At 40.0% G+C, this 17,592-nt stretch overlaps 1 protein-coding gene across 7 annotated transcripts in view; it reads right to left on the bottom strand.

The window, feature by feature from the left end:
* The window catches only part of PCGF5 (polycomb group ring finger 5), a 126,128-nt gene that overhangs the window by 36,315 nt on the left and 72,221 nt on the right, over positions 1 to 17,592 (bottom strand). For all 7 annotated transcript variants that reach the window (XM_043596961.1, XM_043596962.1, XM_043596957.1 and 4 more), the window contains 4 exons: positions 16,974 to 17,070; positions 7,930 to 7,985; positions 7,756 to 7,815; positions 5,114 to 5,262 (listed from right to left, as the gene is read on the bottom strand). In XM_043596961.1, coding sequence (XP_043452896.1) covers positions 5,114 to 5,262; positions 7,756 to 7,815; positions 7,930 to 7,985; positions 16,974 to 17,070 — 362 coding nt within the window. The remainder of the gene's footprint in view (positions 1 to 5,113; positions 5,263 to 7,755; positions 7,816 to 7,929; positions 7,986 to 16,973; positions 17,071 to 17,592) is intronic.

The raw sequence follows: 17,592 nt of genomic DNA, 5'->3' as shown, positions 1-17,592 counted from the left end.
TAGGGTTAAGCCCCACTTATTTTCAAAGGCATTATAGGGACTCATCTTCCCAGTGTGCATCCCCAGGGCTGGGGTGACTTGTAAGGGGTCTAATCCCCTTGCTCCTCTGTGCTTGTGATATCCCTCTTGTCTGTGGTTAGCATGGTTCCCAACAAAATCTTCACTCCTTTTACCCTTTTTGATGTAGCCTTCTTTCTATGACTAGCTATGGAAGATCTGTTCTGCCAGTCTTGAAGTCAGTTTTAGAGTTAGTCATAATCAACGTAGTGGCTGTCTTGGTGTGTCTCTGGGACGTGGCGAGCTCAAGATCCTGTTTGGCCCTCAGCTTTGCTCTGCTCTTACACTTTCATTTAAATGTTTACAGATGGTTTCTTTTAGTTCTATGTACACATTTAAAATGGATTACTTAAAATCTATATCTAGTAATAAGTCCAATGTCTGGACTTCTCCAGGGGCAGATTTTTTTTTTTTTTTTTAATTTACAGAGAGTAAGTGTGTGGATGGCGGAAAGGGTCAGGGGTGGAGGGGAGAGAGAGAGAGAGAGGGAGGGAGAGAGGCAGGCTCTACACTCAGCATGGAGCCTGATGCAGGATGCAGGGCTTGATCCCATGACACTAGGCTCATGATCTGAGCCAAAATCAAGAGTCGGATGCTCAAGTGACTGAGCCACCCAGGCGCCCCTTCAGGGACAGTTTTAATTGACTTTTTTTTTTTTTTTGCCCTGTATATGAGTTGTGCTTTATTTCTATTCATCTCGTAATTTTTTGTTGAAAACTTGATGTTTAAAGTAATAGAATGTGGCAACAATGGAATCAGGTTCCCACCTGCCTCTTAGGGTTTGTTATTGTGTCTATGTCTTGCTGTTTCTCTTTGTTTAGTGCCTTTCCTAAACTAATTCTGTGAAGCTGGTATTCTTTACAGTATGTACCCACTTAAGTTTCCACCTAATGGCTGGCTAGTGATTGAACAGAGATTTCCTTATACACTTGGAACCAATAAGTCTCCCAATCTTTGCTAATTGACTGTTTGAGGGCACACCTTCAACATTCAACCAGGCTGTTGATGATTCTGCCTTAGTCTTTCACATCCTGACTCTGTACAGAGCCTCAAGGTCAGCCAGAGGTGAGAGCTTAAGGCCTACTTAGGTCTTTCTTGAGCATGTACACAGTCCTATCTACATGCTTAAAATTGTAGATTGTTAGAGCTTTTCAAAGTCCCTATAGACTTTGATATCTATGGACCTCTTATTCACCAGCTTTTTCTTTTAAGCTTTTTGGTTGTCTATGGTTTGCCCCAAATGTTAGCTATACCTCAGACAGCCATGAAGTTAAAGTATTTGTAATTGGTTCTGAAAAATGCTCCACCCTTCCCAGACCACAGAGGTGTTTTCTACTGGGCAAGGTCCATATCAGGTCTAATATGGACAGCCTTGTAAGCGGGGTATTCGAGGAACCACCAGTCTGGTCAAATAATGATAATTATTTGGCAATTCGGCTTTGAAAGAGCTCCACCTTTGTTTTGTCCCTTTGGTGCCTGAGAGGTTGCAGTGGAAAAGTGGGCTCTTCTTTCTCAAGGCTACTCCTGAGCTGGAGAGCAGGGGATTGGACTAAGGCAAGTTAAAATGCCACAAAACTCACTGTTCACACCGTTTTCTTGATTAAATGTTCCATGGGCTTCTGCAAGCTTTTGAGAGGTAATTTCTTTTCTTTCTTTTTTTTGGCAGTTTTTTCACTGCTTTTATGGAGGAGTGAATTTTTGAAGGTCCTCACTCTACCATTTTCACAGTCTTCCTGCTCCCGACTTTGATTTTTGGAATTACAAAAACAGCAGGTATACTATATAAACTGTATGTGCAACTACATCACCCCCACATTTGAAAAGCACAGCCTACTCCACAGAAGTGAGGTGGCTGAGAAGGCTATCAAGAAACACAGACAGGGTTTCTTGGCCTTTAAGGGGTTTACAATCTAGTCTGAAGGATAAGACATATACTCAAAAGATAAAAGTATCAGTACCTGAAAACTTCAAGAACACGATAAATGCTGACTGGATAAATAGCAACCTGAGTTATAAATGCAAATCCTACAGAATCTCAGAGAAGGGACTGAGTAGGGTTGAAAACTGCATCACAAAAAGGAGGTCTCTGCTTGGGTCTTGACAGAAACATAGCAAAGTGGTGAAATGAGGCAAGAACGTGCCAGAAAAGGAAGTGTTTCTCAGTTTGAGAGCGTTTTAAATATTCTTAATACGAGCCTTTATGTATTCTGGATGCAAATCCTTTGTCAGATATATGGCAATAATCATTTGTCTTGAGACGAGGGTTCACTCATAGGTATAATGGGAGATAAACTTATCAAGATGGGGTTTAGTTAGCGGAAGGCCCTGAATGCTAACATAAGTGAGACTTGATTCCGTAGGCTGGAAGGTGGCAAACGACGGCCACAGACCTCAAGCCAAAATTACCTATTTTTGTAGGTAAAGTTTTACTGGAACACAATCATGCCAGTTCATTCACTATGGTCGAAGGCTGCTGTAGTGCTACAATAAGTAAGCTGAAAAGTTGCAAAAGAGAACGTATTTCATCTCTCCTTTCGTATCTTTGTTGGGAGTTCCACAGAGCCTAAAATATTTCCTATCTGACCCTAATATTGGCCATGACTCTGGCCCACACCTTCAGGCTATAGCCTCAGCCATGGATGATAAGACTGCTTACAAAAATCTAGGAAAAAGGTGAGCAGCACTAGATGAGGCAAAGTTTTCAGGACTTATGGCTTGTTGAAGGGAGACAGTAAAAAGTGAGACATGACTCCAAGGTTTTGAACTTGTAGGACTAGGACAAAGATGGCAGTCCTAATTGAAATAGAACGTTTGGAGTAAAGTTAGGTGAAAGTATAATGAATCTGTCTTTAAACATACTAAGTTTCAGGTGTTAGTGAAACTTTCAACCGGGATATTTAATAGTCAGAGACTTAATACTTCAACATGGGAGGGATGACAGAGTTGGAAATGGGGGTTTAAAAGTTCTCTGTAGAGTTGAAGCCACAGAGAATCGTACTGAACTCCTAGGATAAATCCAGAGAAAGGATAACTGAGTGGAAGACTAGTATTAGGAGATACTCACATATATCAAGTAGAGGACTGGAAGAAGTGGAGACAGTGGAGGAAGGGCCAGAGAGAAAGGTGGGAATCAGGGTAGCAAAAGTCATATAAGCTGTGAAAGCTGTTTTATGAATAGAAGGCACAAGGATGAACAAAACTCTATAAAGGAAAGACTGAATGGATAGAGGGTCAACTGGAACGGCCACGTGTCAAAGTTGTCAAAAGAGAGTATCAAGGCAAGGGGTAATTTTTCAGGTGAATCTATTAAATGCAGTGCTTTATAACTTTCATACTAGAAATCCTACAGGAAGTAGACTTCACATTTATTTATGAAAAGATATTCAGCTTTTCTACTGATTTAATTTTCATTACAAGACAGTAAACTCATGTGTCAGACAGCTAAAGGATGATCACAATCGCTATTAAGAAGAATCTCTTAAAAAGAGGATTACAGAAATGATTGGCAATAAGAGAGAAATGTAAGGTTAATAAAAAGACTTACAAAAAGCAAGGAGTGCTGCACCAGGACATAAGAAACAACAGAGAAGCCTGGAAGGATAAATAGGTCTGGTAACCACTTCTCTAAAGACTGCTGCTGTTGGGGCACCTGGGTGGCGCAGTCGGTTAAGCGTCCGACTTCAGCCAGGTCACGATCTCGCGGTCCGTGAGTTCGAGCCCCGCGTCGGGCTCTGGGCTGATGGCTCAGAGCCTGGAGCCTGTTTCCGATTCTGTGTCTCCCTCTCTCTCTGCCCCTCCCCCGTTCATGCTCTCTCTCTCTCTGTCCCCAAAATAAATAAAAAAAAACGTTGAAAAAAAAAATTTAAAAAAGACTGCTGCTGTTGATTACATGCCTTGTCCAACCAGCCCCTCTTAACTAAACCCATTATTTTATTATAACTGTTTGGCTACACGCGTAGGTCCTAACTAAAGTTCCCTGAGTGAAAAATTGTTTTTCTTATCACTTATATCTTCACTGAATCCCCATGCTCCTACATACTTTGTTGTAAGATGCTAGGAAAACTTAATCTGAATTGAAAATTATTTGTTTTTAATTTCCTAATAGGAAAATATCATTAAATGTATTAGTGAAGAATCTAACTCACTCACCTACAGATTTATACAGAGCAAGTAAGTAAAAGAAAACAAGAAACAATGAATACAGATAGGTATTTGAATAAAACATGGAGTATAAAGAGAGAAACAATATTCTCAATCACTGATATTTGCTAGGACAAATGGACAAAAATCTATTTAAGAGCTAAAGTAGTGAACATTTATAACGAAAAGGGAAGTGCCTTGCAATAAAAAAGCAGAAAACAATATTTAAACAACACCATGTAAAAACCAAAGAAAATAAATAAAACTGAATAGGGTGTTTTAAACTCTTCAGTATATAGATTTTTTAAAAAAAAGTTTGAATTAGCAAATACAGGGAGAAACAGAATTAGAAACAGAGATTCTACAGGAAATGTCTGGGAGACTTCAAGAACTTTAAAAGTTCGTAGGCACTTTATGACACCCAATTTTACTTCAAAACTAATTATATTATGTATGAAATGTATTAGTCATGTCATGGATAGCTTTTTGAATTGCAAATAAAAACAGAAAAATAGGAAAATGAAGAAGGTATGAATGAAAGAGTTGGAGGCAGTGCCCATGATGTAAGGATGGGAGTCTGAATTGGTTACTACACGTAAGAAGGGAGAAACAATGTATATGAACTCCCAACAAAAGTATAAAAGGAGGTGACAGAGAAAAGAGGCGTGATTCTTGAAATTAGCCACTAGGTGGTGGCATTGGCCCAGGACTGTTCAGTTGTGAGGGCTGGAAATCAGGCGCCTGGAGTAAGCAACCGTGTGGTCCCTTGTAGCTACGAGACTGTGAGAGAATGACATTCTACTTGATAATGTTAACAAAAATTTTGAAAGCAAACACCAGCTAAATTCATCAACAAATTATCAAAGGTTTACTATGAAATGATTACTAAAAAATATAACTTTGCTCATCCACTCACCTTTACTACATTGTCTCCTGACTGTCCATTATTTCGTAAACAATCTAGACATATAGCAATTTGTGGGTCACTTCTGTGATAGTCTTTATCATCTTGATTTTCATCACCTTCTTCATCTACTTTAGGTTTGTCAACTTTTGAAGTATCATCTGTATAATTTAAACAAAACTAAGTTAGATGGAACTCAAAGTTGATTTTAAAGTTAAGCAACAGTATATTCATCATCAAAACAAAAACAAAATCATCAAAACAAAAATGTTTAAAAGACATTTCTTAGTTTTTGATTGAAGAATAACTAAAAATTTTAATATCTTTAAAATGTTCCAACCAATTCAACAATGGAGATATTTTTAAAAAGCCATCAGTGGCTCATTAACATGGCCTAAAATTTCTAGACTTACTGGGACATCCAAATGAAAGATTCAGGACTAGCTATATCTGGCCACAAAAGTGATCGCAATTGGTGATTAGATCACTTAGAAAGTAGGCAGGACATAAAAATATTCCAACTTCTATATACATTCAAATTTGAAACTAAGTACTCTTTTCAAAATATAAAATATTCTTTGAGTTCTCAACATTTCAAATTATTAAATAGTCATAAAATCAGTTAGTGAAATGAGTAGAATGAGTTAGCTTTTGAAACATGTATGTAGCTGTGTAACATTAACAATCCATTAGGGAAGTCTGGATAGCATACGTCGTGTTCTACACAAGTGTATTTAGCCTATGAAATACCTGCAGCCTACATTGCAACTCCACGTGCTGACTCCCTTATTTACAGAGTCCCTTTAATTCTGTGGTGGATATGCACTGTGCTAGGCTTGAGGGAATATTGAAACTAGAGTGTTATCATCCTCACCCTCATAGTGGTCAGGGTACAGGAAGAGATACAGGCAAGTAAAGAAAACAGACAGATGGAGAGATATGATAAGGACTTTGATGGAAGAGGTAAAAACAGACTATGTGGACACATGTAAGAGAGGTAATAAATCCAAACTTTGGGGTGAAGCAGAGATTCAGGGAAGATTTCCAGATAAACTATCTCTAAGCTGAAACCTGAAAGAGCTAGCCAGTTAAGCATTACAGTATACAAAATCCCAGAAAGAAAAAAATGACAGGTTAGCTCCTCTTTAATGACTAGTAAAAGCATCACAGTTATATCATAAAGGGCAGGTGGGTTCTCTTTCTTCTACATATTTATATGGAGCCCAAGTAGACAGGGTGGGTTTTTATGAACCGACCTCCCAGGCTCCAAGAAAAGATCCAAATTCTCTACCCAAACTAAGAGCAAACATTGTAAAATACTTTAAAAAGAGAGAGAGATGGGTAAAGGGAGGTCCACACACGGGAGGCTGTGGTCCTTTGTGAGTCTTGTAAGATACAGAGTTAGCGACTAAACCTACTACGTAAAAGCTTCTGATAACAGTCCCTTGGGTTCCTGCCCTCTTGAAAAGACAGTCAAAAATTGGAACATTTAGTCAACTTTAAATTATTTGCACTTTTATTAGAGCACTACTGTCTAAACTGCAATGTACACTTGGTAAGACAAAGCCTTTAGTGAAGTCTTTTTTTTTTTTTTTGTCTGATTTGACTTCTTTGCCCATTTTGTTGTTATAGATAATAAGCCTTTACTATCTTATTCCAGTCATTGAAAGCTATTCTCAAACCTCCCCTGCTTTGGAAGCCAGCCTTGAACAGTTAATAAAACTATGATCCTCAGTTTACAGATGAAAAGAGAAAGAGAGCATTTCCTCACCCATACTAATGATGTATAATTGACAATCCTATGATCTTAAGGGAAAACCAAGGGTAAGAGACTGAGCTCACAATGAGCCTATAAAAACATACATCCTTAAAAGATTTTAGTGGTATTCAGGCTCTCCTGAAATAAATATCGTATTAGAGAACAATGGGAAAGGATACTAGTTCCTTCTAATTTCAGGTATGGTGTACTCCCCCCCCCCCCCTTTGTGTGAATTATACATACTAAAAGCCTTTTCTCTGCCCAGTAATGTTTGCTATTTTGCTGACGTTATTAAAAATTACTGATGGCTGAGTCTCCTGGGATCCAAAAGAGAAATCTGGACACTCAGCATAAGTGATGGAGAAAATCCCCATAAGCAACTAGAAATATTTTTTAAATCCCAAAATATACAAATCTGTATCATCTGAGTTCCACCTATAAAAACTTAATTCCAGATTATCAGAGCATAGAAAGACCCCCTATTTTGGCACTCAGCCACATCTTGGTTCCTTCTCTTACTAAAATAAACACATAAACTAAAATAAATAAAACAGAAAACCCCTCCATGTTTAGCTGCAGACTATGGCTACTAGAGTTTCCTTCAGCTCTCCAGCAAATATTGCTATAATCAGTAGTCAGTTTTTAGTCTTAACTCCCTTTTCTCTTCCCAAAGTCCAATTTCCTCTATTTCCAATTACCTTCAACTGCCGTAACTCCAGATTTACATATATGTATATAACATCTCATGATTTTATGTAAAAGGTTCACAATGTAAATAAAGGGGTACATGAATTTTGTACAGGATAAATTTGAGCTTGAAGAGATATTAGTTCACCAAAGCTACATAAAGCTAACCGATTTGAGAGATTGTACCAGAGAAATAAGAAAAAGTCACCTTGTCCATTTTCTTGAGGCTTATTTTTCTTCCAAAATTCAGATTCACGCTCAAGTTCTTCTAATTTAGAAGAAAAAAAAGGTATAAGAATAACAGAAACAATCACAAAATCTTTAATAGAAATGCTGACTTCACAGAACACAAAAATCTGCAAGAAGCCAAAAAGCAACTTACGTTCTCGCAGTCCAGGGACCAGCTTAAATATAATTTCCTCTAATGTATTATCCAACCTTCCAAAGAGGAAAAAAGAGAATATACTAACAATGAAGATATCAAAATCCAATATGTAAAGAGTTTGAGATCTGTATCTTACATGTATTGCAAAATTCAGAACATACACAATTTTAGCACATCCACTATACCAAACTCCTCTGCATTTAGAGTGCACCCATTTCCAGCCTTTCCCACAGTGTCAGATCCATGACAAAAATGGTCCCAGAGTCCCCAGCTCTCTACATCTCCACCCTCTGATCAGGACTTTGAAATCCCTCCCTTGATTAAAGGATGGCATCTATCTCCCCATCTCAACAATCTATATGGGCTAGCCTTGAAACGTGCTTAGGCTAACGGAATGTGGCCCAAATGACACTGTGCTGGGTTCTGAGCCAAAGCCTTAAGAGGCCTCCTGTGCTCCGTGCGCTCTCTCTCTTAGAATCCTGCCATCATGAGAACAAGTCAGGAGGACGGGACACCACGTACGAGCCAAGCTGCCCTGATGAGACCACTTTTGACTCATTCATTCACTGTAGTCTTCTGAGTGAGTCCAGCCAAGACCAGAAGAACCACCTAGATCTATGAACCACACAGGACTGTGAGGAATAACAAACGCTTTTATTACTGCTTTAAGCATTAAATTTAAGGCTCGTTTGTTATGCAGCAATAGCCGGTACACCTGTTCTCAAACTCTCTACCACAATTCTGGCTCTTTGCTGTAATGGAAATGATGTCCATTCCTTTCTTCTGAGCAATTTAGACCTTTTAGTCACTCTGTCTTCCTAGATAATACATGTGAACACTTATCTTGACATTTTTCCTGTTTCCTTTTCCTGCCATGTAAGAGTGAAATGCCTCCTTTCTGTGACTGTTTCTTCACTCTCCCCCTGCTCCCACAGCCCCTCTGCTCCCCACCCCCACACCCTGCTCAGCAGCATCGCTCTTCTAGGATACAAATATGGACAATCTTCTCACATCTCAAAACCCCCCAAACCTTTCCTTAATCTACTGTCTTTTCAAGCTTTTGGCAGTTTCTCAATATTTTCTTCTAACTGGAAAAGTCTGAAAGCATAATCGATGTTAGTTCTGCCCCATACTCTGTGTTTTGTTTCTTTTACTCTCCTGGACTCCTGGAATCATCCATAGCTTCCATAGTGCACAGGTTTAAATTCTTGCTTTAGAATTGCAGTTTAAAGTTTTAAAATGGTTTTTAAAAGTCATTTCTCTCTTATATTGCAGCTTGACACTGTTGCCAGATACTGCCTCCTTGAAAATTCCCCCTCCTGGTTTTCCTTTTTTCTCTCTACTTCTCTTTGTCCCTAAGTACTTTCTTTTCCCGACTACCTCGCAATTTGACTGTTCTCCATTGCTGTGCACTCTTGACCTCTTCTACAGGCTGCATGCCCTGACTATCACATCCACTCTGTGGCTTGAAAGCTAACATCCAGGCAGATTGTATGTGCACGTGTGTGCATGTGTATACACAAACATAGATGCATATCCATTACACTTCTCTGCTGAGCTCAAGTTCCATTTTTCGAACTGATGTTGAATATCTCAAGCACCTCCTTTTGCTCATCAGTGTCAAGACTGTCTCATCTATCCCTCAACAAAATACTGAATACCTCTCTCATGGTCTTACTTTTTAAAAATGAAATTTAGAAATGATACCACAGCTCTCCCAAACAGGCTCAAAATGCAAGAATTATCTAAGCCTTCCCCCACCCCCCCTCACAATGCGTACATTGACTCACCAAGCCCCGCTGGCTGCACCTTCTCCATGTCTCTCCCACCTGGTCTTTCCATACCTCCCATGCTCCCACTGTCAGTCACCACCCTACTTAGAAGACAGCACATAACTACTTCTCTTTAAGTTGACATACTCTTAGTGAATTTTCCTTAAGCAGTCACTTGACCATTATCTGCCTGCTCAAGGACTGATTTCTTCCCACCAGCTGGTTTGAGTGTTTATCTAACTTGAATCCAACCCACAAATCGTAACTGGTGCTACCCTCTTACTGTCTCTCTTCTCTAGCCAACTGGCTTACTTAACTATCCCTAAGAATGTCTTGTCAATTCCCATCTGTTTTCTCCCTCATGCTCTTCATCCTGGCTCATACACTCTTTTCTTGCTCTCCAACCCAACCAATGTCACCTTATTCTTCAAAACTTAACTCAAATACTAACTTGTTCACAAAGTTTTCCCAGACTATTTAATAGAAATAATACTTGAGAAGCAGTATTTTTCTTGATTTTTTTAAATCAGAGTACTATATACATGGGTAAATATATACATAATTGTATATATACACATACATATATACACATCTATTATATATACATATACCTATGTGTATACATACACAATTATACACATTATATATGTATGTACACACACACACACACACATACACACATACAATTTCCAAATAAAACTTGCCCATTAAACTTATATTAAAATACAACATTTTGATGAGCCACCCTTCCATTTCTGACGCTCACAACTGAGGAGGCAGCCGCTTTTAAATCCAACCTGTTTCTTCTGGTAGCCACGCCTTTTCTGCTGTCTAGATTCTTTTGACTTCCTTTTATGGAAAATAAAGATTTGGTTCTCTGCTATCATCTTGCCAGCCCCCTTTCCTCCAAACTACTCTCATCTCCCTGATTTACTCTTATTATTATTTTTTGGTTTAATAACCAGTTTACATGGTTATATAAATATTTGCAGTGTACTCTGATTATAGACATCACCTCAGGCAACTTTTTTCTTTCTCTAAAGCTAGAAATTGCTTTCTTTTCTTCATTTTCTAAGTACCTATTCCCAAATTCTTACAAGAATTTGTTCTCACTGGGGCGCCTGGGTGGCGCAGTCGGTTAATCGTCCGACTTCAGCCAGGTCACGATCTTGCGGTCCGTGAGTTCGAGCCCCGCGTCAGGCTCTGGGCTGATGGCTCAGAGCCTGGAGCCTGGAGCCTGTTTCCGATTCTGTGTCTCTCTCTCTCTCTGCCCCTCCCCCGTTCATGCTCTGTCTCTCTCTGTCCCAAAAAAAATAAAATAAAACGTTGAAAAAAAAAAAGAATTTGTTCTCACTGTTCAACAAACAGATCCGGAATCAACTAGTTTCATTTCTGTTCCCCTGAGACATCCCTCATCAAATTGATGCCCTCTGTCCTCCTATCCAGTTTAGGACTGATTTACTCCAAGGTCAGTCATTAAAACCACACCTTTGCATGTACCTTTGATTCCCCTGTCTGTCCCTCTCTCACTTGCTCAAAATTATTTAGTACAACCACAACACTGGCTAAATCCAACTATCCATCAACTCTGTGCCTGCATCCGTGGCTGGAAAAAAACACAACCACACCCCTACAAATTTCATAACTATAATCCAAATGTTCTTTTAAAGTCGTTAGGAATCCTACTTCCCTTCCCTAGTCAACTTACTCTCTCACTTTCCTGGATTCACCGTTTTTTCTCTCCTCAAACCATTACATCCCCCTCTCCATCCTTCCTCTTGGCCGATAAACATTTTCTCCTCAATGAGAAACCTCCACAGACTCTGACCGCCGTATCTACCTACAGTGTCTGTACCCACATATACTCCGCCCTCCTGCCTGTTGCTACAGATGACCTGTCAGTGCTCCTATATAAAATCTGTCTCCTCTCTTATACTAGAAGATTCCATTCCCTCTCATCTATCCAAGAACATTGTTTCACCAGTCCCCCCTCCACCCTACTCTCCTACATTAACTTTCTGCTGTCTATTGGACCATTCCCTTCAAACATGACATCTTTTCTCCTGTATCAAATCAAACAGAAACCTTCTCGACTGTATTTCCCCTAACAGCTACTGTCCCATTCTTTCCTCCTATTTGTGGCAAAACTTTGGAAGAGTTGTCCATATTCACTATGTCTAATTATTCTTTCTCCCTTTCTCTCTTGAAGCAATCCCGTTAGGTTTTTGCATCATGGCCCTACTGAAGTGCTCTTGTCAAGGCTGGTGACCTCCATGTTGTGAAATCTGAGCATCAATTCTGTCGTCACCTTACCTGGCCCCAGGAACAACATCTGACACAGCTGATCGTTCCCTCTTCTTGGATATACATTCTGTACTTGGCTTCCAACCCACACTCCCGGATTTTCCTTCTATGTCAATGACTGAACCTTTTCAGTTTCCTTTGCTGGTTCCTCCTCCTCTCTCTGATCTCTTGGTTTGCTCCAAGACTCAATCCTTGGTCCTCCACTCTTCACTATCTATATTCCCTCAGGTGATCTCATCCTGTCTCACAGTTTAAATACCTTCTATATGCTGAAGACTATCAAATATTTATCTCCAGCCAGACCTTTCCCTTGAATCATAGATTTGGATTTCCACCTGCCAACTTCCTTTCTTCTCTGAAATGATTAACTCAACATGTCCCAAACCAGACTCCCAATCTACCCCTCCCCCAAAGCTGCTCCATCATTAGTCTTCCCTGTCCCAGTTAGTGACAGCTCCATTATTACAGTTGCTCAGGTCCAGAATCTCAGGTCAGGGTCTGCTCTTCCTCTCATACTCTAAATCTAATCCACCGGCAAATCCTGCTGGATCTTCCTTCAAACTATATCCATCCCTTGCACCCTCTCTTGCACCCTCCGCTGCCACCATCTCTTACCTGGATCACTGCAATTGCCTTCTAACTGCTCTCCCTGCTCCTGCCTTTGCCTTGTGATGTACAGTGTATTCTCAACATGGTCATCAAAATGATTTAAAACAAAACCAGATCATGTCCATCCTGTAACCAAAACCTTGCAGTGGTTCCCCATTTCACTCAGAGTAAAAGATAATGTTTTTTACGGTGGCCTACGTGGCCCCTAGGCTCCCATTGTCTCTCTGCCCTCATCTCCCGCTATCTTCTCCCTCCCTCACTGTTCTCTGGCCACACTGCTCTCCTTGCTGTTCCTCAAACAAGTTTCAGGAGCACTCCTGACTTAGGTCCTTTGCACTGGCTTCTCCCTTTATCTGGAACAGGCCTGCTTTCCCTAGATTTATACACGGCTAACTCCCTCATGGCCATTAATTCTTTGCTCAAAGCTTACCTTCTCAACAAGGCCTATCCTCACCATTGTAATTAAAATTGCAATCTGTCCCTCTCTTCACACTCCTGATCCCCCTCACCTGCAGCACCCCCTCCTTTTCCCCCTTTGTACTTTCTAGTATCCCATATAAGTTATTTATTATACAGTTTGTTGTCTGTCTCTCCCCACAAAAATATGAATCCTACAAGGGCAAAAATCTTAATCTATTTTGCCCACTAATGGACCTCAAGCACCTAGTACGGTGCCTGAACACAGCAGGCATTCAGTAAATATTTGAATGAATGATTCCTCATAGAGTACTCCATCTTCCTTCTACCTTCTGTATCCGGTAGAAATAATTTTAAATTCTCTTGTAGGCACAAGAACAAAAGTATTTTACATGTTTTGTGTAAAGGTAATTCTAATAAGGTTAATGCATTAAAATATTTAACAATGCGCTTGTTTAGTAATCTGAATTTCCTTGACAATAAGGTTCCATTTCATGTGAAAGTATTCATACTGTTGCAGTGTTCCATTTAAGTAAAACTTAAAATTCCTTTCCTCAGGTGTACCAGCAAAATCCCAAGTGCTCAACAGCCACATGTGGCTAATGACTACCAGACTCTACAGCATGGACACAGACTTGTCCAGGCCTCCTGCACAACTGCCATACCCCTTCATCTCCCTCCTATGTTAGATTCCCTTCCTCCTTGGTTTATGCACCAGCACATCCTCCAGCAGCCTTCTGAGAAAGTATGTAGGAGAAAAAATTGATACCTCTGTAACAGACACAATGTTACCTACTGAAGAAGGCTTGATCCCTCTTTCTTCTTGCTAACAAAATATGATTATGTTCTGGCAGCAATATGTCCAGCCTTAGGCATAAATGAGAATTTACTAAGGCACCTGTAGACCCACCCCGCGCCGCCCCCCCCCCCAAACTCCTTTACCGAGGGTTTGCATGTTTCCTAGTGTGGAAGCTGCTGAGGGTACCCTTTGGGGAAGATCTTCTGCCTGCCACCTCATTCTCTTGGGTCTGCTGGACCATCACTACCATCAATCTGCTTTCCAATTCCCATTTCCAATTCCCATCACTTCTCATCCTTTCAACAAGCATTTACTGAGAATGTATTGCGTTCCAGGAGTTATCCCGAGGTGCCAAGAATACTAAAGTTTTCGTTCTTATCATTTCTGTGAGTTTACATCTTTAAAGTTATTCCTTTGTAGAATAATTTTAGTGGGATAGGAGGGAAAAAATCTATAAAGGATATCATTAGATAAACTGACAAAACTGGAATATGGAGGATAGATTAAAATATTATGCCCCTGTAAGCACACTGTGGTTATGCAGTGTGCATAATATCTCTAGTCTTAGGAAATACATACTAAAGTAGTTAGGGGTAAGGGGCCATGAGGTATGTAACTTACTCTCAAATTCAGAAAAAAACAGAGCAGGCATGCATGCACGCACACGACAAAGCAAATGAGATTAAATGTTAACAACAGACTAACCTGGGTAAAGAGAGTACAAGTGCTCCTTGTACTACTTTTGGGAACTTTTTGTTTTAAATTTTTTCCAAATAAAAACGTAGAAAAAAAAATGTGCTATCATACTTTAGCCACGGGAGTACATTTGATTAAATGGTGACTGGAGTCCTTTGGGTATCTAACAGTCAAAACCAAAAGTTAATTTTTCTTCCAACACAGCACTTTAAAATGGAGTAGGTAATAATTAACTTTTGACACAGTTTTTGATAAAAGCATCAGGAAAAAATTTTAGAGAAAGAGTTTGCCCTATTCTTTTCTGAGTGAATTAAATCAGGGTTTCTTGACCCCCGTAATGTTGACATTTTGGGTTGACTGGTGTGGGAGGAGACTGTCCTATGAATCACAGGATGCTCAGTAGTGTCCAGCCTCTCTAGCCTCTACCTACTAGATGCCAGCAGCACCCACCCAGTCCTGACAATCAAAAATATCTCCAGGGGTGCCTGGGTGGCGCAGTCGGTTAAGCGTCCGACTTCAGCCAGGTCACGATCTCGCGGTCTGTGAGTTCGAGCCCCGCGTCAGGTTCTGGGCTGATGGCTCAGAGCCTGGAGCCTGTTTCCGATTCTGTGTCTCCCTCTCTCTCTGCCCCTCCCCCATTCATGTTCTGTCTCTCTCTGTCCCAAAAAATAAATAAACGTTGAAAAAAAAATTAAAAAAAAAAAATATCTCCAGACATTGCTAAAAGTACACCAGGGGTGGGGGTGGGGGGAAAAACCATTGGTGCTTGAGAAGCACTGGTGTAAATCCAAGTAGGAGAAGCCCTGCTCAGAACTACAGGCCACAGTACAAGAGTGTATCAGAAGCATCTGGAAGGTTTGCTAATTAAAATGGGCTCCCCTCTCCAGTTTCCGTTTCAGCAGGTCTGAGGGGGGACCAGTCACTATCGTTTCCAACAAGATACTAATGGTTTGGGGACCACATTTTGAAAACCACGAGGCTTGACATTTACTGATAGATTAATTACTCCCAACTACAGACACGGCAATAAAATTTAAAAAAGTCTTGGGGCGGCTCAGTCGGTAAAGTGTCCGACTTCGGCTCAGGTCACGATCTCGTGGTTTGTGAGTTCAAGCCCCGCGTCGGGCTCTGTGCTGACAGCTCAGAGCCTGGAGCCTGCTTCGGATTCTGTGTTTCCCTCTCTCTGCCCCTCCCATGCTCATGCTCATGCTCTGTCTCTCTCAATAATAAATAAAGGTTTAAAGAAATTATTTTTTAATTTTAAAAAGTCTGAGAAGACTTGCAAATCCAGATTTACAGAATGATGGCAAACATCACACAGATCATGAGGGTTACAGAAGGGCTATTTAGGGAGTATCTAGTACTGTTTTTAGATGTGTGCTTCCCTAAGATCACACAGGCAATCTGTGGTAGAGTTAGGGCAGGAAAAATAGGAAGCAAATGGGTTAGGTGGTAAGGACACTGGGCTTGGGAAAGGACATTTGAGTTTGCTGAAGCCCTAGGAAAAGCTATGTCACTTCTGTAAGTTTCAATTTTATCTGGGAAAAAAAAAGAGTTTAGGATCTTATGGACTACTTCCAGCTTTAAAAATAAAGAATTATACCTCTTTTTATTTTTTTTTTTTTAATTTTTTTTTCAACATTTATTTATTTTTGGGACAGAGAGAGACAGAGCATGAACGGGGGAGGAGCAGAGAGAGAGGGAGACACAGAATGGGAAACAGGCTCCAGGCTCTGAGCCATCAGCCCAGAGCCCGACGCGGGGCTCGAACTCACGGACCGCGAGATCGTGACCTGGTTGAAGTCGGACGCTTAACCGACTGCGCCACCCAGGCGCCCCATACCTCTTTTTAAAAAAAGTTTATTTGGGGGCGGGGCAGAGGGACAGGGAGAGAGAGAAACCCAGTGCAGGACTTGAACCGACGACGGTGAGATCATGACCTGAGCCGAAGCCAAGAGTCGGATGCTCAACCGACTGAGCCACCAAGACGCCCCTAGGATTACACTTCTTAAGTAAATGGTAGTCTAAGTTTACATAAATGTTTGTATACTTTTTGATATAATTAGAAAAGTAACAGTACCGAGGTCAGTTTCCCTCACTGTTAGGTCTGCCCTCTCTTCCACTACCATGTTGCTCAGTAAAAGCAGAGTATGTGTGGAATATTAAAACACCAAAAATAACTACATCTAAAGTAGCTATGAGATAAAGTTATAATTTTTAATTTGGAAATACATTTCTCAAGTATTTAATATACACAGCCTTATTTTTAAATTCCTCTTAATAAAATGCTTTAAAGTGAAACAAAATACTTTGAATGAAAATAAAAAAATTCATAAAACCTATATTAACTGAGTCAAGTGCCAACAAATATTATGATGCACAATAAAACATATTAAGAGTTTATATAATTTAAGTTAGACAAACTATAAAATACATTTACTTACCTCAACATTTCTAATGGATTTGTCTCATGCACTTGGTTGCCACACCTTGGACAATCATTGCTGTCTTCAAAGTGCTGGACAATACAAGTCTTACAGACTAAGAAGGAAGAAGATGTTAGGTTGAAACATATCATTTGAACTTAAATCAAATGTAATTAGAAACAACTGCCTACTATGGGTAGAATACTATTCTTTTACCAAATTTTATAAAACCTTAAAAAAATTTTTTAACACCCAAATAATAAAATAAATACCCAACTGAAATGAAGCTTACAGTCAACAACATAAAAAGTATATACTACTTTGCTGATTGCTTTTCTTAAATATATTCACAAACCAAATAATTTGTTCATATTACTATGAAAAAGCTGGTGCATTTACGTAAACAACAGTTTTCTCATTTAAAGAAGGAAAAGAAGCACAAACTGGTAACTCTGCACTTCTTTTGAATGCAACATAAATAGTTCTTAATAAAACTTGAGAATTTTCAACACATTTGAAAATTCCCAGGACAGGTGGGGAGTTACAATGGAATTGCCGGCCGTGGCAGAGCCTGGTGAGTCTGTGCTCCCAAGTGCCCTAACTCCACGGAGCACAAAGTACAGTAGTGGCATCAAGT

The sequence above is a fragment of the Prionailurus bengalensis genome, chromosome D2 (genome assembly GCF_016509475.1).
Source record: "Prionailurus bengalensis isolate Pbe53 chromosome D2, Fcat_Pben_1.1_paternal_pri, whole genome shotgun sequence".
Classification (NCBI taxonomy): domain Eukaryota; kingdom Metazoa; phylum Chordata; class Mammalia; order Carnivora; family Felidae; genus Prionailurus; species Prionailurus bengalensis.
The sequence above is the reverse complement of the archived record's forward strand: the minus strand, read 5'-3'. Positions and strand labels throughout refer to the sequence as shown.